We start from the raw sequence: 25376 nt of genomic DNA, 5'->3' as shown, positions 1-25376 counted from the left end.
TTGAATCCAGGAGACAGAGGTTACAGTGGACCAAGATCATGCTACTACACTCCAGCTTGGGTGACAGGGACTCCTTCTCAAAAATAAAAAATACATATATACCCATTAAACCACAAGACTCCATTACCTCCTCTGTCCCAGCCCCTGCCAACACCACTCTTCCTTCTGTCTCTATGAATTTGACTAGGTTAGATTCCTCATAAAAGGGGACTCATTCAGTATTTGCCCATATGTAACTGGATGATTTCACTTAACGTATGTCCTTAGGTTCATCTATGTGTTAGAGTACTGTTGAAGGATTTTAACCTTGAGAATAAAGTGACCAGATTTTTAAAAATTAGTAAACATTTTTACTAGCTGTAACATACACAGAAAAATACACAACCGTAAGTCTACCACCTGACGACTTCCCACAGAGTGAACACACTGACGTAACCACAAACCTAGTAGAGAAGTAGAGCATGGCCAGCTTTGCAGACTCCTTAGGTCCCTTCCAGTCACGTCTTTCCTTGCTCCCCAGCAGTAACTGCTGTCCTTACTTTGACACCATAGTTTATACTTGTTTCTTTCTTTGCCTCCCTTCCCTCCCTCCCTTCCTCCCTGCTTTCCTTCCTTTTTTGTTTTTTTTTATTTCCTGACTTCCACTCTTGTTGCTCAGGTTAGAATGCAGTGGAGTGATCTCAGCTCACCACAACCTCCGCCTCCCGGGTTCAAGCGATTCTCCTGCCTCAGCCTCCTGAATAGCTGGGATTACTGGTGCCCGCCAGCACACCTGGCTAATTTTTTGTATTTTTAGTAGATACAGGGTTTCACCATTTTGGTCAGGCTGACCTCGAACTCCTGATCTCAGGTGATTCAATCACCTCAGCCTCCCAAAGTGCTGGGATTACAAGCTTGCCACTGTACCCAGCCTATACCTGTTTTCTTAACTTATGTGTAAAGGACAACTTTTTACCTATAGCACTGACACCAAATATGTGAGTTTTCAATACCAACTCGATGTCCTGCTTACCCCGACTTCATGTCCTACAGTTTAACTCGATTTTGACACTACCTGGTAAAGTTAGCACAGACCCCATGGGTAAAGGGCTTAGTCCCACAAAACTGTCCCCTACTTGAGACACCAGTTGTAGGTAGTGGGTCAAAGGTACCCACACATCTGTCTGCCTTGGCTGCAATTCAGGAGGTTCCTATAACTCCCTACTCAGTTTGATAATTTGCTATATAACAGCTCATAGAACTCAGAAAAACACTTTTCTGTAAAATACAAATTAAGAGCCAAATGGAAAGTACATAGGATATGGCCTGGAAGGGTCCCGTGATGGGGTGCATCTCTCGCTTTATTGGGGTGGTACAATAGTCCTTTTGGTACTTGCCCAGACCAAAGCTACCTAAACCCTGTTTAAAGTTTTTAGGGAGGCTCCATTACACAGACATGGTTTTTTTTTTTTTTTTTTTTTGAGACTGAGTTTCACTCTGTCGCCCAGGCTGGAGTGTGGTGGTGTGGTCTTGACTCGTTGCAACCTCCACCTCACAGGTTCCAACAATTTCCTGCCTCAGCCTCCCAAGTAGCTGGAATTACAGGCATGTACTACCATGCCTGACTAATTTTTGTATTTTCAGTAGAGACGGGGTGTCATGTTGGCCAGGATGGTGTCAAACTCCTGACCTCAGGTGACCTGGCTGCCTCGGCCTCCCGAAGTGCTACAGGCATGAGCCAACGTCTCCAGCCTACAGAGACATGATTGATTAAATCGTTGGCCATTGGATTGGCTTAGGGTTTAGCCCCTCACCCCTCCCCAGAAGTTTGTGGGGGCTGGGAGTTGGGCTGAAAGTTTCAGCCCTCTACTCACATGATTGGTTCCTCTAGCAACCAGACCCCATCTTTCAAGAGTCGCCTTATTAGCACAGACTCTGGTATGGTTGAAGGGGCTTATTGTGAACAACAAAACATGCCCCTGTTACTCCTGTCACTCAGGAAATTACATGTTAGGAACACTGTGACAGAAAGCAGGGATGAAGACTAAATATATATTTCTTGTTATGTTACAAGATACATGGAATCATGGTATGCCTTCTTCCTAGTTCCTTTTGCTCACATCATGTTAGTGAGATAAATTCACGTTATTGCATGTAGCAGTGGTTTTGTCGGTGATCTGCTTCATGAATATGTGGTAGTTATGCATTCTGCTGTCCATGGGCCTGTGGGTTTCCTGCTTTTGGTGGTTACAAACAGTGCAGGCACTCATGAGCATTGTATGTATCTTTGGTACACATATATACACATTTTATTGGGAATATACTTGAGTGTCCTTAAGACACCCTTAAGAGAAGAATTGTCCTTTTCCTCTGAGTTTTCTTTCAAGCCCAATGTGTCCAACTTAGTTCATCTTTCCTAATCTGTTCCTCCTCTAGTGTTTGCTGTCTGTTAGTAACACCACCTCTACCCAGTGTGTTTTGCCAGAAACTGAGGCATCTCCCTTTTTAGACGTCCCCCACCCACTCCCATATCTAAATAATTACCAAGTCCTGTTGATCCAACTTTTTTTTTTTTTTAATGGATACGGAGTCTTGCTCTGTTGCCCAGGCTGGAGTGCAGTGGTGCAGTCTCGGCTCACTGCAACCTCCCGTCTCTGCGTTCAAGCAGTTCTTCTGCCTCAGCTTCCCAAGTAGCTGGGACTACAGGTGCATGCCGCCATGCCTGGCTAATTTTTTGTGTCTTAGTAGAGATGGGGTTTCACCATGTTGGCCCAGGCTGGTTTGGAACTCCTGAGCTGAGGCAGTCCGCTCACCTCGGCCTCCCAGAGTGCTAGGATTACAGGCGTGAGCCACCACGCCAGCCCCAAACTTCTAAATATCTCTGAAACATGTTCTGTTTCTCTCCACACCTGTTACCATCTCCTCCAGTCTCATCTGGACTGTGGCTCCCTTCTAGCTTATTCTCTATAGCAGGTGTCCCCAAACTACGGCCCGTGGGCCGCATGCGGCCCCCTGAGGCCATTTATCCGGCCCCCGCCGCACTTCAGGAAGGGGCACCTCTTTCATTGGTGGTCAGTGAGAGGAGCACAGTATGTGGCGGCCCTCCAACGGTCTGGGGGACAGTGAGCTGGCCCCCTGTGTAAAAAGTTTGGGGACGCCTGCTCTATAGTAACAGGACACAGACTTTGTCTGTTGCACATGTACATAAAGCCCCAAGGTATGCATTAAACTCATAAATACCATACATACACTATTAGTTTTTTGTTTTGTTTTTTTGATACAGCTAGTATCTTAAGACTCAACACTTAGGCTAATAATAACAGCTGGAATAAATCTATATTTCTAATAGTCTTCATGTTAATTTCTCGTTTTTTGACTTTCTTTTCCAAATCTGATGGGTGGTGATGGTTTGTTTTTTTTTGACACAGTCTCGCTCTGTTGCTGTTAAAATACACACTCTGAATGAAGGAGATCCCCCCCCCCCCAAACAGGCTTTGTGTGAGCAACATGGCTGTTTATTCACTTGGGTGCAGGCAGGCTGAAGCCGAAAAGGGAGTCAGCAAAGGTCAGTTGGTTTTATAGGTTGTGGGGGAGGCAGTGGAAAGTTACAGAAGTTAAGTATAGGGTGGTGTTTTGCAAGCTGGGAGGGGGTTGTAGTAGAGTGTGTCGTCTACCAGGGTTGGCCAAGGTTGGTTAAAGGCCCATGGCCTGGTCAGTTGAGGCCGGAATAAGAAACAAATAGAGAATGTCTCAGAGTTAAGTAGGCAGGCCAGGGGTTGATCATTTCTTCCTCTTTCTGTGATCTTACCTACTGCTGTTTCAGGTTTTGTAATTCCGGAAGGCCCTCCAGAGGTGTACGTGCGGTTCCTGGGGGTCGCCATGCCGTTGGTCGGACCTTACAGTCACCCATGCTGGAGTGCAGTGGTACCATCTCAGCTCACTGCAACCTCTGACTCCAGGGTTCAAACAATTCTCCTGCCCCAACCTCCCGAGTAGCTGGGATTACAGGTGCCCACACCACGCCCGGCTAATTTTTGTATTCTTAGTAGAGACGGGATTTCGCCATATTGGCCATGCTGGTTTTGAACTCCTGACATCAGGTGATCCACCCCCTTCAGCCTCCCAAAGTGCTAGGATTACAGCCATAAGCTACCATGAGCCTGGCCAGTGATGGTTGTTTTTTAACCTTTTATAGTAGCTAAAAGAGAAGTATCAGCTCTACCAGTTTCTTTTTGTTGGGGTTGTTTAAAAAAAGGCATTTATCCATTCGATGAGGGACAGTTTAGAAAAAGTGGATCATTTCATCTGTAAATTCTGTAACTGAGTAGTATATGGCTAGTATACTGTTTGCAGTATTATCTGAAAACAAATACATAAATGGAGGAGTCACTCCTGTCCTTTTGCATTTCAGAAACCTCTCTATTCAGGACATGGTAAACCACATGAGACAGACAGACAGACAGACAGACACACACACATACACACCACACACACACACACACAGCACACACACACACACACACACACCCCCCGCAAGTCTGACATTTAGGTTGAGGAAAGTAGCCAGTGTTAATCCTTAATTAAATGCCAGTAAAACTTAAGTTACTTCTGGCTGGGGGTGGTGGCTCATGCCTGTAATCCCAGCACTTTGGGAGTGGATCACTCAAGGTCAGGAGTTTGAGACTAGTGTAGCCTAAATGGTGAAACACCATCTCTACTAAAAAAATACAAAAATTAGGTAGTCATGGTGGTGCGTGCCTGGTAGTCCCACCTATTTGGGAGGTTGAGGCAGGAGAAACACTTGAACCTGGGCAGCGGAGGCTGCAGTCAGCCGAGATTGTGGCACTGCACTAGCGCAACCGAGTGAGACTCCTTCTCAAAAAAAAACTTGTATTTTTTGTTTGTTCATCTTTGTTGGGGGGTGAGGGGAGGCAGAGTCATACTCTGTTGCCTAGGCTGGAGTGCAGTGGCACAATCTCAGGACCCAGCTAATTTTTGTATTTTTAGTAGAGATAGGTTTTCACCATGTTGGGCAGGTCGGTCCCAAACTTCTTTTTTTTTTGAGATGGAGTTTCGCTCTTGTTACCCAGGCTGGAGTGCAATGGCACGATCTCGGCTCACCGCAACCTCCGCCTCCCGGGTTCAAGCAATTCTCCTGCCTCAGCCTCCTGAGTAGCTGGGATTACAGGCACGCGCCACCATGCCCAGCTAATTTTTTGTATTTTTAGTAGAGATGGGGTTTCACCATGTTGACCAGGACGGTCTCGATCTCTTGACCTCGTGACCCACCAGCCTCGGCCTCCCAAAGTGCTGGGATTATAGGTGTGAGGCCCCAAACTTTTGGCCTCATGTGATCTGCCCACGTTGGCCTCCCAAAGTGCTGGGATTATTACAGGTGTGATTCACTGTTCCTAGCCAAAATTTATTTCTTATTACCAATAACCAGCAGAGTTATTTTTAGAAAACTCAAGTACATTTAGGAACACCCATAGATAAAAGATCAGTAAAACAAAAATTTAAAAAGTAAATGTACTTCCATATGCCAGTTACAAACAATTAGAAAATAAAAATTTCACAGTACCATTTAAAGTAATATTGGCACTGAAAACTGCAAAGCCCTGTTGCAAGAAATTAAAGATGTAAATAAACAGAGTTTTTTCATGATCATAGGTCCAAAAACTTATTTTGTTAAGATACCTGCGCCCTCCAAATTGACCTACACATTCAGACAATCCTATGAAAATACCAGAAATTCACGTGGAAGTAAAAGGGACTCACAGTAGTCAAAACAATCCTGAAAACAAAGAATAAAATTAAGAGAATTCATATTTCTCAATTTCAAAATTTACTACGATACAGTGTAGTACTGACAGAGACATGGTGGATCAGTGGAGTAGAAGTGAGAACCAGAAAGAAAGAAACCTTTTTGTCACTTGAATTTTGACAAGGGTGCCCAGACAGTTTAATAGAGGAAAGAATCGTCTTTTCAGTAAAGGGTGCAGGGACAACTAGATATCGGAGAAGTCAGAGGGAGAGGGAGGAGGCCAAAGGAGTGTGCATTGTCTCAGAAGTTAAGTGGTCATCTGCATCTGAGCCTGCTGAGCAGGGTGACATGCCAGGGGCTGGAAAGAATTCTTTGCATTTGGTGATACAATGCAAAGTGACTAGAAATTTGGAAGAAAGCAATCTTTTACGTATGCAAATCCTAGGATAAAGAAAGCTGGGCCATTACAAATCATCTCAAGAAAGAATATGAGTGATTAATTGAAGAAACCAGCATGGATGGTTAAGATATAAACAGCAGTTCTACTGAGATGAAGTAAAAATGGATAACAGAGAAACCTATTCTAAGAATGTATTTGCTTTTTTACGGTCTCTGCACTCAGTGTTGTGTAACTGCGCTTGTTTCAAATTATTCTCCATGGTAGAGAAAGCAAAAGCAAAAAAGTCTTGAGAAATGTTTCCATCCATCATTTAGTTGGCTCTGGGCAGTAGACCTATTTCTTTCCAACTCTTCTTGCTCTGAATGTACTCTAAAAAAAAAATAAAACTTTTGTGAGAAGCGACTTTTCTTGATTCTATCATAACTGGCAACCTTCAACTTTCTGGGCTTTTTAAAGAAAAGTTGTATAAGTCTGTACCATCCTTGTGTTTGCCTTTTCAGAATTCGTTTGAGTCCTCCATAAAGCTTAATTTGTCTTGTGTGTTCTTGCTGATTTTTTCAGGTAATGTGTCATTTTCTTCTCATCAAAATGATTTCTTACCCAGCTTTGTTTGCCCAGGATTTTGTAAACTCTGAAATGATACGTCGCTTTCTTCCACATGACTTGTCACTTCTGCACATGACTCGTCACTTCTGTTTGGGGCCTGCATTGGGCCCAGGGCAGCTGTACACCAGGATATGCCTGGCCACTGTCTTGTGGGAGGCCAAGTGAATGGGAAAGTAGGGGTGAGATCTCATCTGCAGCTCTGTAGGTGATTGGAATCCCTGTCACTGTCCTATCCTGTCTGCCAGTTCTGTGATCTGTTAAAAACTTTCATCTTTACTCCATTTGGCTGATCTCGACATGGTCTCACATTGAAGTCTTATTTTCCTTTCTGCCTCTTAGAGTTGTTTTTGAGTGCTTCTGTTTACTTGGGATTCCTTGAAGGACATATGTTATCTTGACATAAAATAACTGCTTCTTTTTTTCCCTTTGAGTAATAGTATGCTTTCCATCATTATAGGCCAATCTTGAGACCTGCCTCAACAAGTCCCACTGATTATTTTCTATATTTAAGGTAAACTTTCAGGGTTTTTTTAAATTACTACTATTTATTGGTTTATGGTTGTCTCCGATTATAAACAGTTTAAACCTCTTCTCATTTTCTCATGTGAGTAATCTCTTTCAGTCTTTTTTTTTTTTAATACTCCTCCATAGGGACTGATTTTATGATTTCCTTCATGTTCCTTTCCTCCCTCCCTCCTCACCAGTTTAGCTTAAAGTCCTTTGGTCACTGGTTAGTCAATCTCTGGACAGATGGCTTTTTCCCTGTTAGTGTGAGCTGCATGGCTCCTGTATGTTTGAAATTATGGTCCAGATAGCCCAGTCTTTGTCAAGACTGTGATTGTGTCACTCATTAGTAATGGAAGTACTAGAACTAGAAGAAAGAAGTGATGAAATAAAACAAGCTTGCCTCCTACATTCTTTTCTGCCCAAGAGTTAATAATGCCTCCAGGCGCTGCTCTGGATCCAGGATGGTGTCCTTGCGTCCCTGTGTATGGCAGCAGCAGTGGGAAGCTGAGTCTCTGTATGGCCACTTGGTTTCCAATAGGGATTTTAGTCCTTTGTGTTTCAGTAGATGATGCTTTTAGCCAGAACTCTACACTGGAAAGAGAGCACATGTGAGAGGAAGCTAGTAAGTTTGGAGTGCTCAGTATTCATGGAGAAATGTCTAGCAGGCAGTTGAATATTAAACAGAAAAGCTCAAGAGAGATTTAGATTTAGATTATGATGTACTCTTAGGTGGTAGTTGAAGCCAGGGGAGTGGATGATACTGCCCACTGAGAAAAGGGGGCCTAGGACAGACCCTGGCAAGGGTCTCACAGTAGAAAATGAGAAAGAATAGATAGAGAGGGAGGAAAACGTGATGGATAGGAATCAAGAGAGCAGAGTGCCTTGGGAAGAGTTGTACTCAGTACTGTAAGTTCTTTTGTGGAACAAAGTCATGTGGATAACTAACCCTTATATTGCACTGTAACACCAAATTTCTATGAGGACTGAGCTCTGATTTTCAGTTATTTAGATCTGTAGCATCTCTCTTGCATGAAGTATCTACTGCATCAGTTTTGATAGAAATTATTATTGAAATTGACTTTTCATGCAGTGATTTGTATTAGCCTTCATTTAAACTTACTCTTAAGATGCTTTTTATTATGTCATGGAGAACATCCAACAAATATATTTGCGTTCGAAGGATGTAAAAAAATAATCAAAATCCATTTGAGATTTACAGTAACTAAGTTCAGCAGACAAATGATGATGGACAGCTGCTGATGAGTGTGCTTGCTGGCGGTTCCACTGTTGGGACATTCCTGCCATGTTGACTGTGGCATGCAGCATTTAGGTGTCCAAAGATATTTTGCTGCCACCTTCTTAAAAATTCTATACAAAAAGATGATAATTTGTTGCAAGAATTTGTTTCTTTAGGATATAACTGAAGATGTCAGAATTGTCAATTAGGAGAAAAACAAGAAACACATTTAGTTTACTTTTCGAAAATACTAGAATTGGCTGGGTTTGGTGGCTCACGCCTGTAACCTCAACACTTTTGGAGGTCGAGGTGGGCGGATTGTTTGAGCTTAGGAGTTTGAGACCAGTCTGGGCAACATGGTAAGATTCTGTGTTGGGATAAATACAAAAATTAGCCGGGCATGGTGGTGCATGCCTATAGTCCCAGCTACTCAGGATGCTGAGGTAGGAGGATTACTTGAGCCCAGGAGGTTGAGCAGTGAGCTCTGATTGTGCCACTGCACTCCAGCCTGGGGAGCAGACACCCTATCTCAAAAAAAAGAAAAAAAAAAAAGAAAGAAAGAAAGAAAAAAGATAGTGGAATAATAGCCCTGAAGTGCTGAGAGAAAATTAGCGATCTAGAATTTTTTTACTTAATTAACCTGTCACCCAAGAATGAGAACAAAAGAGAAATGTTTTCAGATGTAAAAATACAAGTTTACCTAACAGATCTTCATTGAAAGAATTTCCGAAGGATGTAGAATAAGGAGGAAGGAAATGGAACACAGAAGGAAAAAAGTGAGCTGTGAGGAGGACTGTGATGGTGAATTCTATGTGTCTCCTTGACTGGGCCACAGGTGCCCACATAAGTGGTCAGACGGTGTCCTAAGAGAATTCTCACGTTTCTCTCAGGGTGTTTTTGAATGAGGTTTAAGTTTGAATGGGTAGACTGAATAAAGCAGATTGCTCTCTGTACTGTGGGTGGGCCTTATCCATTCCATTGATGGCCTGAATAGAACAAAAAAGTGATCCTTCCTGGAGTAAGAGAGGATTCCTCCTGCCTGACTGCCTTAGGACTGACTGAAACCTTGGCTCTTCTGGGTGCTGAACCTGCTGGCCTTTGGCCTGGAACTGGATGCATCGGCTCTCCTGGGTCTCTAGCCTGCTGATTCACCCTGCAGACTTTGGGATTTGTCTGCCTCCATAATTGCCTGAGTCAGTTCCTTATAATAAATCCCTTTATAGGTGCATATCTATATATAGAGTTAACTAGATAGAGATAGAGAGTATGGCCCTGCCCACACCTTGATTTTGGACTTCTGGCCTTCAGAACTGTGGGAGGATACTTTTCTGTTGTTTAAGCTACTGTTTTGGCAGCCCTAGGAAACTAATATTCAAGAGCCTTGAGGTATTCAGGAGGACAATAGAGGTACTGATTAAATGTAGATCTTTTATCCGGTATGCATGTTAACATTTTAAGGAGAACTTGAATATATAGATGAGGAAAAGGGAAATAAATTTTATCAGTATATTCAAGGCAGAAAGGAGGGGGAAAAGGTATAAAGAAGCTTAGAAAAATATAAATAAGAACACAATAAAATAATAGAGATGAATCCAAATATATCATATTCATAATGCAAATAGACTAAGCCTGGCAGCTGAGACTCCTTTTAGTCTGATTTAACCTGTGGGCTGCTTCTCAGAATAGTGGTTAAGTGCAGGAGTAAATAGGATTAAAGAAAATCAAGTATACTGAAACACCGTATCAAAGTATTTAAAATACTCAGAATATCTGTGACATGATAATACTTGTACAGTTAACATATTAGTAACAAGATCCAGTGGTGGATCTAATCACTTTACCAGTATTTTGCGGTATTGGCTGTAACTGTAATGTGGTTGCCACTGGGTACACATGGTTTGTTATCTATGTTTGTAAATAAAGAAAATGCTAATTTCAGTTACATTTTTAGCAGAAGTAAAGAGGATTTCCCCTCATCCAAATGTCACTCACCCCTGAATTCTGTCCCCAGAGCCTTGTCAAGAAGCCTTGTTCTAGATACGGATCTTCAAGTGGAGCTCTAAGGAGGCAGAGGACTGTACCTTAGCTACCTCCCTGTGTCAAAACACTTTCAAAAAGCAAAGAAGCTTTCTTCTTAGGTTTTGGCCTTTTTGGTGGGAATTCTGATGATTTAAGGGCCACTCTATAGGGTCACCTTGAGGTTTGAAGTGAGCTGTTAATTGCCTACCAGCCCCGCTTATTTATTTATTTTTTTTTTTGAGATGGAGTTTCACCCTTGTTACCCAGGCTGGAGTGCAATGGCGCGATCTCCGCTCACCGCAACCTCCGCCTCCTGGGCTCAGGCAATTCTCCTGCCTCAGCCTCCTAAGTAGCTGGGATTACAGGCATGCACCACCACGCCCAGCTAGTTTTTTTGTATTTTTAGTAGAGACGGGGTTTCACCATGTTGACCAGGATGGTCTCGATCTTTCGACCTCGTGATCCACCCGCCTCGGCCTCCCAAAGTGCTGGGATTACAGGCGTGAGCCACCGCGCCCGGCCCAGCCCCGCTTATTAAAAAAAAAAAAAAAGACCTAGAAACCTTGTATAATTCAGACATCTGTGATCACTTCCATGGAGCCACATGCTTTAAGTGATCCCTGTTTGTGCCCCAGCAGGGGGTATGGGGCACAGGGATAGATGACCTAGGGTGAGCTCTACAGAGACGAAGAGCTTAAATTACATACCTGGAGGGTTGGCCTTTTCTGTTTCCCACTGGATATGAACAGGGAGCTAGCTGTGTGACTCCAGTTGCTGCTGGCAGTCATCTTACGACAAAGACGGGACTCTTAGGACGAAGCTGAAGCCATGGTTGGAAAAGAGGAAAAGGAACCAGGTCCCGGTGACACCTGCCAAGGTGCTGAATTCTTCAGCCCAAAATATGGCGTCTCAGAGCTGGGCGTTCTCAGACAGGGTACATTCTCTCTCCCCACTTTTTTTTTTTTTTTTTTTTTTGAGACAGCATCTCTCTCTGCCTCCTAGGCTGGAGTGCAGTGATGCCGTCACGGCTCACTGCAGCTTTGAACTCCTGGGCTCAAGTGATCCCCCCACCTCAGCCTCCCAAAGTGCTGGGATTGCAGGCATGAGCCACTCACTGCACCTGGCCTCATTATTTTAAATCAGTCTAAGTCATGGATTTTCTTATATGGAACACTGACTTTTCCTATGTGAGTCAAGCAGAAATTGCCTAGATTCGGAGGTTAATCCTGTAGCCTTTGAGGTAATATAGTCCTATGGCCTAGAAGCAAGGCAGAGCAATCTGGAAACGGATAAATTAGAGGGTGATTTGCCATAAACAGAACTGCAGACTGCCTTCCATTCCTCCTTCCATGTAAACCAGTTGAAACCTTCAAGAACTCCTGTTAACTCATCAAGTCAAGGCCAGAGTTTTTGCTTGGAATGGAAGGGAATTAATTCCCTTGTGTGTGTGTAGTTTTCCACTTTGCTCTCCCAATTCTTAGCATGCTGTCAACCTGATTTAGCTGTGTCTTAGAAACTGGGTTCATATAAGTAAAAATGAAAAATAATTTCTCAAAAGAGGGCTGCTCAGCATGAGATACTAGTAAGCATCATTGTTCCAATTTAAAAAAAAAGTGTGCCGTTGACATGGTGAAGATTAGCCCTGGAGACTCCTGGGCCCACGTGGTGAGAATTAAAGCACTCGAGTGTCCTGGGCCCATGCCAGGAGATGCAGAGTACTCAGGAGCGTCAACATTGAAGGTTCAAGTGGAGGAAGAAGAGGCAGTAAAGACTCAAAGGATAACTGTGGTGGTGGAGGAGGAAAGCCTGTAGGAATTTGAACCTGGGAGTGGAGAGAGGAGAGCGCTCAGCTGGGGCAGGCAGTTTAGAGGACAGAGTGGTCCCAGGATTTCTTTTCTTTTCTTTTCTTTATTTATTTATTGAGACAGAGTCTCACTCTGTTACCCAGGCTGGAGTGCAGTGGTGCAGTCTCGGCTCACTACAACCTCTGCCTCCCACGTTCAAGCGATTCTCCTGTTTCAGCCTCCTGAGTAGCTGGGATTACAGGCGTGGGTCACCACACCCAGCTAATTTTGTGTTTTTAATAGAGACGGGCTTTCTGCATGTTGGTCAGGCTGGGCTCAAACTCCCCACCTCAGGTGATCCGCCTGCCTCAGCCTCCCAAAGTGCTGTGATTACAGGTGTGAGCCACCACGCCCAGACAGGAGAAAACATTTTCAGTAAGACTGAACATCCAATGAAGCTAAGTTATAAAAAGAAATAAAAAGAAATGTTAGGTTTAAGTGGAAGTGTAGAAACAGTAAGATAATAAGTTATATTCATGATAGTAGATAAAGAGAATGAAAGAGAATGAATAAGTCTCAAGTCCAGTAGCGGCCATTAAAAATAAAATTAAGAAATTGATAACAGAAATTATGAATTGTATTTTTTCTTTGAATCATAAAATTAGAATTTAACAAAAGGAAAATAAAGATAGTATAGAAGTAGGAAAATTAAGGAATAAAGAGATTATAATGTAATTTAGGAACAGGAAAGCGGCTAGACCATAGCTGACAATGGAGGAATCTAAATCTGTGATAACTAATTAGTCTCGTTTTTATTTTTACCTCTTTTGTAGGAAGAACAGATAGAATGTTACCATAGTCAGGATATTACCACCTGAAACAGAGAGTTGTTTGCCACAAACTTTTTTTAATGTCAGTTTTGGCTTAATTTCCCTGTCATTTTCCCCCCTTTCCTTCATTGAGTATGTCAGACATCTACTATGTGCCAGACATATTCACAGGAGATGCTAGACCTCACATTCCAAAAGGAAAGCCTTAGAAGTAAACAGCCAGTTACTAATACAGTAAGATAAATACCGAGATGGATGTAACCTGAGGGTACCATGGCAACTTCAAAAAAAGCACCAACTCAGTCTTAGGAGGCTGGGAAGGCGTTCTGGGGAAGAAATTTTGGCAGAATCCTGAGGCTCAGAAGAGTGGTGGGACTGGCATTTCAGGAGGATGTAGTGACACACATAGGCCCTGAGAGAGAGAGGCACATCTTTGCAGCTGTGCTATGTGGCTACCTGTTTTGACCATCACTGCAGAAAAGGACTTTCCTAGGCTCTCACTTCTGCCCCAGCCTTAAAAGACTTACAACCTGCGGTAGACTGATAATTCTCCGGGGTAGGAAGGAAGCCATTAGCCTATACCATAACATGGTGAGTGCTTCTTATGTGACGTGTTTACATTTCTAAGAAATGAGGTTTTACCAAATCAAATGAATCAAAGTGGAGGAGTTTCCGACTGGTGAGGTGTGGAAAAGAGATTTCATTCATACACCTCTTTAAATACATGTTATTCCTACCTGAATATTCTTCCCCTTCTCTCATTACAGATGAGATCTTTTCCAAACTTGATCTTCTTAAATTTGTCTAGTGTTGAAGGTTCTGTTGCATATCGTCTTACTTTATTTTACAAGAGTTCAAGAGAAGAATTTTAGTCTTTGTTCTGTTTTTATGCTGGCAACTTATGTACCCTCCTTCTTCCTGCCTGGGCAAGTTTCAGGGGTTTCATGTATGCTCCAGCTCACACTGAACCTTGACCATCGTCCTGCCCTCCTTCAGTCTTTAAGCGCACTTTGCGTTGGCACCCTCTAACATCGGCTTCTGTGCTGTTGCCAATTATGACGCCTCAGTAAATGTGGAGGCTCTTTAAGAGTGAAGAGCAAGGCATTTCCTCCATTGTATCTCTCTTTGGTACTTAGCATGTTGTTAATGCACTTAGTTACTGTTCATTGAGGTGAGGATCCCATAATTGTTTGGTTCCTGTCCAGAGATGAATAAGTCTCATTACTTTTAATATTTTTGGACTCAGTGGGAAAAGCCCTATAGAAAAAAAAATTAAGTTCTCTAGTAGAATATTTTGTATTATCTATCTTGAAATTTTTATCAAAACCTCTAATAAGTTTTTCCCGGCTGTGTAACTAATAAATGCAAATAATTCAGAGGTAGTATCTTACAAAATTTGGCAGGTAAGAAAATCAGAAGTATATTTATTCTGAATTTGAGCAGAATTGCTATTGACAAATTTTAAAGGCTCATAATTACATAGACATTTTACGCCATAATATGTCTTAACTTAATAAATTGCTCAAGTGTAAACAACTGGTATTACATTTTGGAGTAATACCACTTAACCATAATCATCAGTCTTCTTGGAAAGTTTTTACAGAGCTGTTGTTTTCATTATTCATATTTTCTTAATTACAAGAGGGAATAACTAGGTAAACTGAATATACTACAGTATTCAGTTCCTGATTATGAAAATCTCATCTTTTCTTCTGAATAATAAATGCCATTTTTTTAAACAGAAAATTCCTACTTACTCTTGCTTATTATGTATTGTATTACCAATGTAAATGTTTTCTGAGACCCTTTATGGATGATGATTAGATGAATTTTGGGAAACAGGAACGTTCTTTTGCTTATACAGGCTGTTGCTGGATTTTGTTTTGATCATGCAGTTGTTCATAGAATCTGTTCTCAGTGAGTAGGGATTCCTTTAGGAGAGTTTTAAAGCCCCCCTACAGTACGTTTGATAAATTTGCACCGTGATTGCACCCCATGCTGTGTCTTTTTATTCCTTTTTATGAATATTACTGAACTACTGTCTTCTGAGCGGACTGTGACACTGTCAAAAGGAAAGAGATAAAGAGAATGAGGCGTGGGATCTGTGAGTGGTAATTACTAAGAGCAGTGGGGTGTGGGGTGCTGCTGAGCTTGGGGAAGCTCACATATTTTGGCACAGAAACTCCCAAAGGCACCAAACTGGATCACCAAGACAGCATAGGATGAATGTTAGTGAAACAAAAGGAAAGAGTTGTTTTTTTTTAAGCATTTAAGAATGAAGGAGTTATTATTTTTTAGAGATAGAGTATTGCCCTGTCATCCAAGCTGGAGTGTAGCAGAACAATCATACCTCAACTGTAACCTTGAACTCCTGGGCTCAAGCCATCCTCCCATCTCAGCCTCCTGAGTAGCTGAGTCTACAGGTATGTGCCATCATGCCTGGCTAATTTTTTTAGTTTTTTGTTCATGTAGAGATGAGGGTCCTACTCTGTGCCCAGGCTAGTCTTGAACTCCTGGCCTCAAGTGATCTTCCCAACTTGGCCTCCCAAAGTGTTGGGATTACAGGTGTGAGCCACCATGCCTGGCCAGAATGAATTACTTTTTCACATGTAAAACTCTGTGAGATAAGAATATCTCAATCTTTAGAAATAAGTAAAAGTTAAAGATGGGAGAATTTCAGTAACCTGTGACAGTTACACAGCTAGTAAGCAGTTGATCTAGAACTTGGAGCACAGGTCTTGCTGATTCCATAGCTATGGTGTTTCCTCTTTACTACATTCTGCGTGTATGTGAGACCACAGGGAGAAAGAGATAAGTCACAGACAAATGCTTAAATGTTGCACAGAAGGCAAATGTATACATGTCTTTAGATATTCTTGATTTTGCATTTTCTTCCAGGGTTTGTGCTGCCGTATGTTTTGAAAAACAACAAACAAAACATCTAAAACCAGTTCTTTGGTTATTCCCTGTTTGGATACAGTATTAGACATTTTCCTAAGACAGGAGATTATGGTAACAGATTGCTAAGCTGCTTTTATTTTAAACAGCATAATTATCGGTGAAACAGATAGTGCGGAAAGTAAACAATCTGTTTCAGGATTTTAAAGTTTTATAATACATCGAATGTGTCTTTCAATAGTTGACTCCTAAAATCATGACATAGATTTCTATCCCCCTGTTTAATTTGATTGAGGAAGGGTTAAAGTTTTAGAGGGAAGAAACGTTTTAAGGAAAAGGGTAGTTGATGGTTATATACAAATATCAATCATGAAAGAACAGTATCAACCATGAAAGACTGTGAAAACATTCATCTTCCACTTTATTTATTAGGAGACCTCTGGTAGCAAATACACTCTTGTTGCAGTCTCTCATCACAATAATTATAAGAAAATTTGGAGAAAGATATTTATGTGGGAATGATAGATGTAATATTTCTCTGAAATTAGTGACATCTTTACATTTTACAGTTTAAGTAGTGTAAGCATTTAGTTTCTTTTGCTAAGCATGTGCTTCCAGCTGTGTGGAAATCTCACATTTTCCTGCTGGTGTCATCTCTTTATCTACTACAATTATACTTAATTAATACTTAATTTTTTCATTATTTTTTTTTTGAGACAGGGTCTTGTTCTGTCACCCAGGCTGGAGTTCAGTGGTGTGCTCATGGCTCAAGCAGTCCTCCCACCTCAGCCTCCCCAGTAGCTGGAAATACAGATGCATTCCACCACACCCAGCTAATTTTTTGTTTCTCTTCGTTGCCTAGGCTTGTCTCAAACTCCTGGGCTCAAGCAATCCACCTGCCTTGGCCTCCCAAACTGCTGGGATTAACGGGTGTGAGCCACCACACCTTGCCATGTTTTTATGATTTATTTACTTTGGCATCACCCTTTGGGATCCATGTGCTGTGTTCCCTTTCCTTGCTTCCTCCTGGGCACACAGAGGACTGGCAGGGCTGACTCAGGGCACAGGGCTGGCACCCTCTGCCACTGTGTGCTAGCAGTCTTCAGACTCTACCTTTGTGACTTCTTTCCCCTTCTAGACTGCCCTTCTCTCTCATCTGAACCTGTTACAAATGTAAAAGTGGGAGTGGGAAGAGCAGCCGGGGGCTTCTTAAGATTTGTAGAGAATGCCAGAACCCTGATGGCCATATGTGCAGAGTGAAAAATTGAGGAGCTTAACTCTGACAGATTTAAATGTACTTACGAGTATTTTAAATAAACTCTCCCAAAAAATCTAGAACAGTGGCCATGTAGTTTGTAGTACTAACATTCTTAGTGTCTTCTTGTAACCTGTTAGATAGATAGTATACCTTGATACAGAGTTGTGGAGTGACTTTTGCTAATATAAATTGGAGGAATAATACATTTATTCTACTTAGATGTTATTTCAATACTTCAACTTTCAAATATAAGCCAAAACCAAACTTTAAATTCCTTAGACATTTATGAAGAAATTTGCTCAAACATGCTTGAATTTCAACAGGATCACTTAGTAACTAAATCAAAGATTACTTTGGCTTCTCATTGGCCCCCCAGTTAAGTCTCTTGTTTTCTCACTGTGGGGGGTAATGGTGGTGGGGTGTGTGTGGAGAGGCTAGTACAAGTACATGAAGCAAAAGTCAGGGTTAGATCAGCCACCTGGGTTTCTGGGTTCTCTTCTGTGTTTGCCTTTTCTTCTTCCTCTCTTTACCACCTTATACTAGCTATTATCAGTCTTTTTATAATTTTTTTATCAATCTGTAAAGTTAAGAAATTTTCATTGTTTTAATTTGCATTAGAGGTAACAGTCCAATGGAGTATCTCTCCCTATGGATAGTGATTCAGATTCATTGTACTGTTGTTTGTGGATTTATTCATAGCGCTGCTGGCAGCGAGCTGCTTGACGTGCTTTAGCTCTGTGTGGTATTCAGAAAGCATTTGACACTTGGATAAAGACTTGGTCAGTTTTATTTATCTTTAATGTGTGTATTTCTTTTTCTTTTCAGTTGCTGATCATCTGGGCTGTGATCCACAAACACGGTTCTTTGTCCCTCCTAATATCAAACAGTGGATTGCCTTGCTGCAGAGGGGAAACTGCACATTTAAAGAGAAAATATCACGGGCTGCTTTCCACAATGCAGTTGCTGTAGTCATCTACAATAATAAATCCAAAGAGGAGCCAGTTACCATGACTCATCCAGGTAAACAAAACAAGGGGGTTGTAGATTTTGTTTTTCTTCTTAGAAATCATTGCTTTATAGGTAAGCATTCTCTCTCTGCTGAAGCCATGTAATTTTCAGTGTAACCCTGTTAGTATTGCCATTTGTTTGTTGAGATGCGTGTTTTCTTCCCATAGTTGAATTTCTTTTTTTTCATAAGTAATGATGATAGCAGTCTGTAAAACTTGGACATATTAAATAACGGGCTATGATTAAATCCTCAGTTGTTTTGCATTTCTACATTTTGCTTAATAGCTTTGACAAGTAATGTATTTAATTTGGAAGAATTCACCCAGGTTATGTCATGGATTCTCAAGGATTACCTCTCTGGGAAGGATTCTGTTTATTTTAGCGGGTTCAATGTTGAAACTAACTTAGTAATTAATACAATTACAGTAGTAACAATGCTTCTTTATTTCTTGTGGAAGCACTTAGTATAGTTCTAATTGTTTTAATAGCAGTAGTTGCAGTTTATTGAGCACTTACTATATAAATGTCAGGCGCTGTGCTGTCAGCTTTTTATGTGTCTTCATAGACAGTCTTTACAATAACTGTGTGTGTTGTAGGCTCTCTCCTATCTTACAGACCAGGAGGGGGCCTAAAACAGTTAAGGGCCAGCAGAAGAGGCCTCACACCCCAGTTTTGTTGATGTTCTGTTAGTTTAACCACTCTGTCTCTACGTTGAAATTAGATGAAATTTAGTTTTGCATTCAGGAGAATTTTAGAGTTTGACTTAGCTAACTCTTCATCGTGTAATTTTTATATTATTATTTTTAGCAAGTTTCTTGCAAAGACTTGCCCACCTTAATTGAGAGTCATTGGTACTTCCCTGTATATCTTGATAGAATAATGCAGATGGATTAAACTTTAATATTCTCTGACTTTCTTTCTTTCAAACCTAAGCCTTTTAGAAGTAAGATATACTTTGGGAGGCCAAGATGGGCAGGTCACCTGAGGTCAGGAGTTCAAGACCAGCCTGGCCAACATGGTAAAACCCTCTCTCTACTAAAAATACAAAAATTAGCTGGGCATGGTGGTGGGCACCTATAATCCCAGCTACTGAGGCTGAGGCAGGAGAATTGCTTGAGCCCGGGAGGCAGAGGTTGCAGTGAGCCGAGATCACACTACTGCACTGCAGCCTGGGCAACAGAGCAATACTTTGTCTCAAAAAAAAAAAAAAAAGAAGTAAGGTATAATTTTTCCAATTGCAAAAGTAGCACATGCTTAGTGTCGAAAACCTGAAACTAAAGAAAAGCACAAAGAATAAAATAGAATGTGTGATTTTTCACTATCCAGAGATCACTGGGGTCGTGTAACTTTTAATTTATTCAAGGAAACCGAAAGAAAATTAAGGGCCAGTTTAATTTAGCCGAATGTCTATGTGGAAACAGGGGACTCAAGATGGTGGTTTTTCTGCTGGGTTTCAGAGCAGGTGCTGGTTTGCTTTCCTCAGTTGTCCCAGAGGGAAGAAAAACTATTTGTAGCTTCATTCCATGCTGATTTTTTCTTTACTTAAAACATGAAGAAAAGTAAATAGGGAGAAATTCAACTGAGAAAAATGTGTTTTTCTTTCTCATTAATGTTGCTTTACTTACACGAAACCACAGAGAAGTAGCTAGAATGAGAGTCTTTTAATAAAAGTATGAGAAGATATGGGCATTTTAAGAGGGAATTGAAATCTTAAAAAAAAAATTAATTACTAGTATTTAAAAATGGTGGGAAGCCTGTATCATTGTAGCATTTCCCATCTATGTTCTTTGAAATCTTAGTTTGTTTGGATATGTTTTCTAGAGGACTCATGGGGAAACAGTAAGTTTCAGAAAATGCTTGAAATGTATTCCACATTTAGAGTCCCCTACTACTCATTAATGTTTTTGGGTTTCTGAGAAGTCTTAAAGAACCTGTTAAGAACCTGTTTTGTCTGGGCACGGTGGCTCACACCTATAATGCAAGCACTTTGTGAACTACTTGGTTAATCAAAATAAAACAGGTACCCTCCTTTTTTTTGGTGGATAGACAGGGTCTAAGTCTGTTGCCCAGAATGCAATGCAGTGGTACGATCATGGCTTCCTAAGCCTGGGGAAGCTAATGCAGGTGTACTGCTTGAGCCCAGGAGTTTAAGACCAGCCTCGGCAACATAGGGAGACCCCTTCTCTACAAAAAATACAAAAATTATCCGGGTGTGATGATGCATGCCTGTAGTTCCAGCTCTTTGGGAGGCTTAGGTGGGAGGATTGCCTGAACCTGGGGGGAAGTTGAGGCTACAGTGAGCTGTGATTGCACCACTGCACTACATCCTGGCCAACAGAGTTAGAACCTATCCCCAAAAAAACAAACAAAAACACCTGTTTTATTTTAATTAATCTAGTGTTCTCCAAACCTATTTGACCATGTAACTTTTTATCACAGATTAGTGTTTAACAGCACAAATTAAAGAAATGCAGAGGTGCAGTTTGAGGATATATTCTTAGGAAATGGAAGCTTTGTAAGACAAACTGTGGAGGTGTACATAAGAGCAATGGGAAATGGCTTTATGTTGTGATTAGATTTATAGACAGAATAATGTGGTAAAGTAAATTGGGTAAATTGGTACAATATTTAGAAAAATTTGGCATTGTCTGGTATAGTTAAAGACTGCACACTGTGATCAAGTAATTTTACTCCTAGATACATACTCCAGAGTACTTTTCAAACTTTAAAACTTTAATGTGCATCTCTGAATCTTGCTAAAATGCAAATTCTGATTCAGTAAATCTGAAATACGGCCCAAGAGTCTTTATTATTAACAAGTTTCTAGGTGTCACTGACGTTGCTGGTCTACAGATCTTGCTTGGAGAAAGAAGACAGTAAAGAAAGGAAACCTAGGCCGGGCGCGGTGGCTCCCGCCTGTAATCCCAGCACTTCGGGAGGCCGAGGCGGGTGGGTCACGAGGTCAAGAGATCGAGACCATCCTGGTCAACATGGTGAAACCCCGTCTCTACTAAAAATACAAAACATTAGCTGGGCATGGTGGCGCGTGCCTGTAATCCCAGCTACTCAGGAGGCTGAGGCAGGAGAAGTGCCTGAACCCAGGAGGCGGAGGTTGCGGTGAGCCGAGATCGCGCCATTGCACTCCAGCCTGGGCAACAAGAGCGAAACTCCGTCTCAAAAAAAAAAAAGAAAAAAAAGGAAACCTAGGTTTTAGTCCCAGATTTTCCACTGACATGCTCTGTGACATAAGCCAAGTTGCCTCCTGTGTCAGGGTTGGAGTATAGAAGCCTTCTGTAAGGCATCCTCTGACTCTAAATCTAGACTCTGTGGAAGGCCATGAATCCCTATAGTAGAGCACAGCCACTGTTTGCCCTTCTCCCACGTTTCACCTCCAACTATGTAGGAGCCGGTGGACAGATTTCATGTACTTACACAAGCACTGATAGCCTCTCTCTCTTTCCTTCTTTACACCCTTGTTACTCTTGTACATGTGCGTTGATGACATGTATGAGAGTATTCATTACGGCATTGTAACAACAGATTATTGAAAACACCTGTGTCTGTCATAGAAGACTGGATTAATTGTGGCACGTTTATGCAGCAGTTAACTGTCAATACGTTAAAGCTACATGTATTTACATGAGTAAGTCTCCCAGACACAGTAAGTTATAGAAGAATATTTATAGTCAGACATAATTTGAATAAAATTAAAATGCAAAACATTTTAATTAAGTAATTTAAGAGCAAGTATATAGGTATAAACAAAGAAAAACATACATAAGATTAAGAAATAAAAAATTTAGGATAATGGTTCTCCCTGGGGAGGGAAGAAAGGAAATAGGATCAGAGAGAAGTAAACGTATCTATAATGTTTCATTTCTTAAGCTGAGTGTGTGGGTAGACATATTTATTATATTCTCCGTAATTTTTGCTTATTTGAAGTACTTCAAAATAATCATTAGAGAAAAACTTTGTGAAATATTTATAAAGCAAGCTTAAATATAATAGAGCAGTATGGGTAGCACTTCTGGTTAAGACCAAGTGAAGAGATGAGCAAATCCTTTTCTAAAAAAGCAACTGTAAAACAGGACAAAATTGACAAAACAGCCATTTCAGTGTTCTGGACGTCTGTGAAGTGATAGTAATCCGAGACACATTTATGCTTTGAAAAACTGCCAGAGTTCAGTTAAGAACAATGGAAATTTGTGGTTTAGCAGGCTGCTGCTTCCTAAACTCCCCAAGCTATGCTGTGTGGAGTTCCTGCCAGTGTGCAACAGGCTGCAGGGACTGGCAGTTTGCTCTGTGTGATGGAAGGAGCTGTTTCTGTTTGCAGTGGTGACTGACACAGTATCCAGTGCCATTGTCTTCACAGAGGCAGGCTAGCAGAGGAAAGCCGGTGACTGGGCAGTTCCTAGGAAATCAGTCTTACTAAAAAGAAGCGGGGGAAAAAAGCATAGAACAATAACAAACTAAGTGGAGACATTCTGGTTGCATGCCACAGTGAAAATAGATTTCATGTGTTTAACCCAGTCTGTTACTATATAAAAGTGAACAAGCAGAAAAGACACCACCACCAACTTTAAGGGGGAAAATATCTGAATCCAGAGTTGCTACAATATGTTGTCTAAAATGTTCACTTTTCAACAGATTATAAGACATTCAAAATATAGAGATGTGTGACTCATAATCAGGAAAACAAAAGTCTGTAGAAACTTTCTGTGAGTGTCTCTAGATGATGGATTTAGCAGAGAAAAACTTCAAAGCAATGAATATAAATGTGTTCAAAGACTAAAGGAAACTGTATTTAAAAAATTGAAGTATGACAATAATGAGTGGCAGCAATGAGTCAACGAATAGAGATTCTCAGTAAAGAACAAAAAATCATAAAAATTTTAATAAAAACAGTACATAATAAAAATTATTTAAAAGAGCCACATAGCCATTCCGAAATTGGAGAGTATAATTTTGGAAATGAAAAATTCACTAGAGGGCTTCAACAGCAGATTAAAAATAGTAGCAGGAAGAATCAATTGAAGGAAAATGAACAGAGCCTCAGATCACTGTGGGACAGTATCACACACACCAACATAATACCAGATTCAAAGATATACAAAGCAAAAACTGACAGAATGCGAAGGAGAAACAAACAATTCAACCGTTAGAGTTGGAGATTTTTAACACCCTACTCTTAGTAATTGATAGAATAGCTAGATAGAAAATTAGCAAGCATATAGAAAACTTGACCAACACTGTTAACCAGCTTGACCTAGCCAGCGTATGTAGCAGATTCTACATACTGACTGGAGTGCACATTCATTTCAAGCACTCATGGAACATTCTCTAGGATAGACCATATGTTTGGCTATAAAACAAATCTGAATATATTTTAAAAGATTGAAATTGTACAAACTATATTCTTCACCTACAACTAAAGAAGAAACTCTGGGAAATTCCCAAGTATTTGAAATTAAGCAACACATGTCTAAATAACACATGGGTCCAATAAAAAATCAAAAGGAAAATGTGAAAACATTTTGAACCAAATGAAAATGAAAACACATCAGAATTTTTTAGGATGCTAGGAAAGCAGTACTGAGATGAAAATTAATAGCTTTGAATATCTAGGTTAATAAACAAAGGTCTAGAATCGATAAACTAAGTTTTGCCTTCAAAAACTATAAAAAGAGGAACAAACAAAACTCCACACCAGTAGAACAAAGGAGTTAATAATGATTAGAGAAGAAATAAGTGAGAGAGAAAAGTTATAAAGTCAATGAAACCCAAAAGTTGGTTCCTTGGAACTATCAATAAAATTGACGAACCTTTAGATAGACTGACCGACAATAAAAAAAGAAGACAGTTTACCAAAATCACAACTAAAAAAGGACATCACTTACTAACTCTACAGAAACTTAAAGGATTGTAAAGGAATGTTGTGAACAACTTTATGGTAGCTTTGTCTGGGGTCCCCATGACCATCCACAGGTTCATTGATTCACTAGGAGGACTCAACACATAGTCATACTCACAGTGAGTCATTCTTACGATAATGTAATCCTTCCCAAGTTCGTCTTTCCAGATGTCACCCAAGGGCCAACATTGTAAGCGGGCCCTTTGAAGGGTAGTAGTTCAAACCTGCCATGTTTACTTTTTTCTGTACACTGACAAATTAGACACCTTAGATGAAATGAACAAAAGTATATCCTATAAATATACAGGTTGTCAAAACTGACTCAATAAAAAGCAAATCTGAGTAGACCTATAATAAGTAAGAAATTGAATTGGGGATTAAATATCTTCCTATGAAATTCACTAGTGCAGTCTATCAAATATTTAAAGAAAAAATAATTCTGATCCTTCACAAACTTTCAGAAAATAAAGAACATTTCCAAACTTATTCAGTGGAGCCAGTTTTTACCTTCATATCAAAGCCAAACAAACATATCCATGAAAACTATATACCTTTTGAATAAGGTAACCCTTATGAATGTAGGCATAAAATTTTTTTTAAATATATAGCAAATAAAATCTGGTAACATATAAAATGGATTGGATTCATTACTCCAGGAATGGGATATATGGGATTTTTTTACATCTGAAAATCAGTAAAATGAATTAAAAAGGCAACTAACCATTTTCAATAGGTGTATTAGAAGCGTTTGACCAAATCTCAGTACCTATCATGATTTAAAATAAAAAAAAACTTCAACACATTAGAAAACATCCTCAGCCTGATAAATATCATCGATGAAAAGTCTACAGTTAACATCATATTTGATGGTGAAAGACTAACTGCTTTCTCCCTAAGATCAGTAACAAGCCAAGGACGTCCACTCTTACTACTTCTATTCAACATTGTGCTTACTCAACATTTTTGTTGTGATTTTAGCCATTGTAAAAAGGGAAGAAAAGAAATAAAAGGTGTCCAGTTTGGAAAGGCAGAAGTAAAACTCATTATTCACAGATTGTGTATGTAGAAAATCATATAGAATTTATTAAAAAGCCACTAGATCTAAAACACAGGTCTAGAAAGGATGTAGAATACTAAGTCAGTATACAAAATCCAATTGTATTTATTTATTTGTT

The 25376-nt window shown here is 40.5% G+C and overlaps 1 protein-coding gene across 3 annotated transcripts in view; it reads left to right on the top strand.

Moving 5' to 3' along the window:
- Positions 1-25376, top strand: part of RNF130 (ring finger protein 130) — a 162971-nt gene that overhangs the window by 15840 nt on the left and 121755 nt on the right. For all 3 annotated transcript variants that reach the window (XM_074390271.1, XM_074390272.1, XM_039460495.2), the window contains exon 2: positions 18108-18302. In XM_074390271.1, coding sequence (XP_074246372.1) covers positions 18108-18302 — 195 coding nt within the window. The remainder of the gene's footprint in view (positions 1-18107; positions 18303-25376) is intronic.

Source organism: Saimiri boliviensis, chromosome 20 (genome assembly GCF_048565385.1).
Source record: "Saimiri boliviensis isolate mSaiBol1 chromosome 20, mSaiBol1.pri, whole genome shotgun sequence".
NCBI classification, from domain to species: Eukaryota; Metazoa; Chordata; class Mammalia; order Primates; family Cebidae; genus Saimiri; species Saimiri boliviensis.
This window is presented reverse-complemented; position numbering and strand designations above follow the sequence as displayed.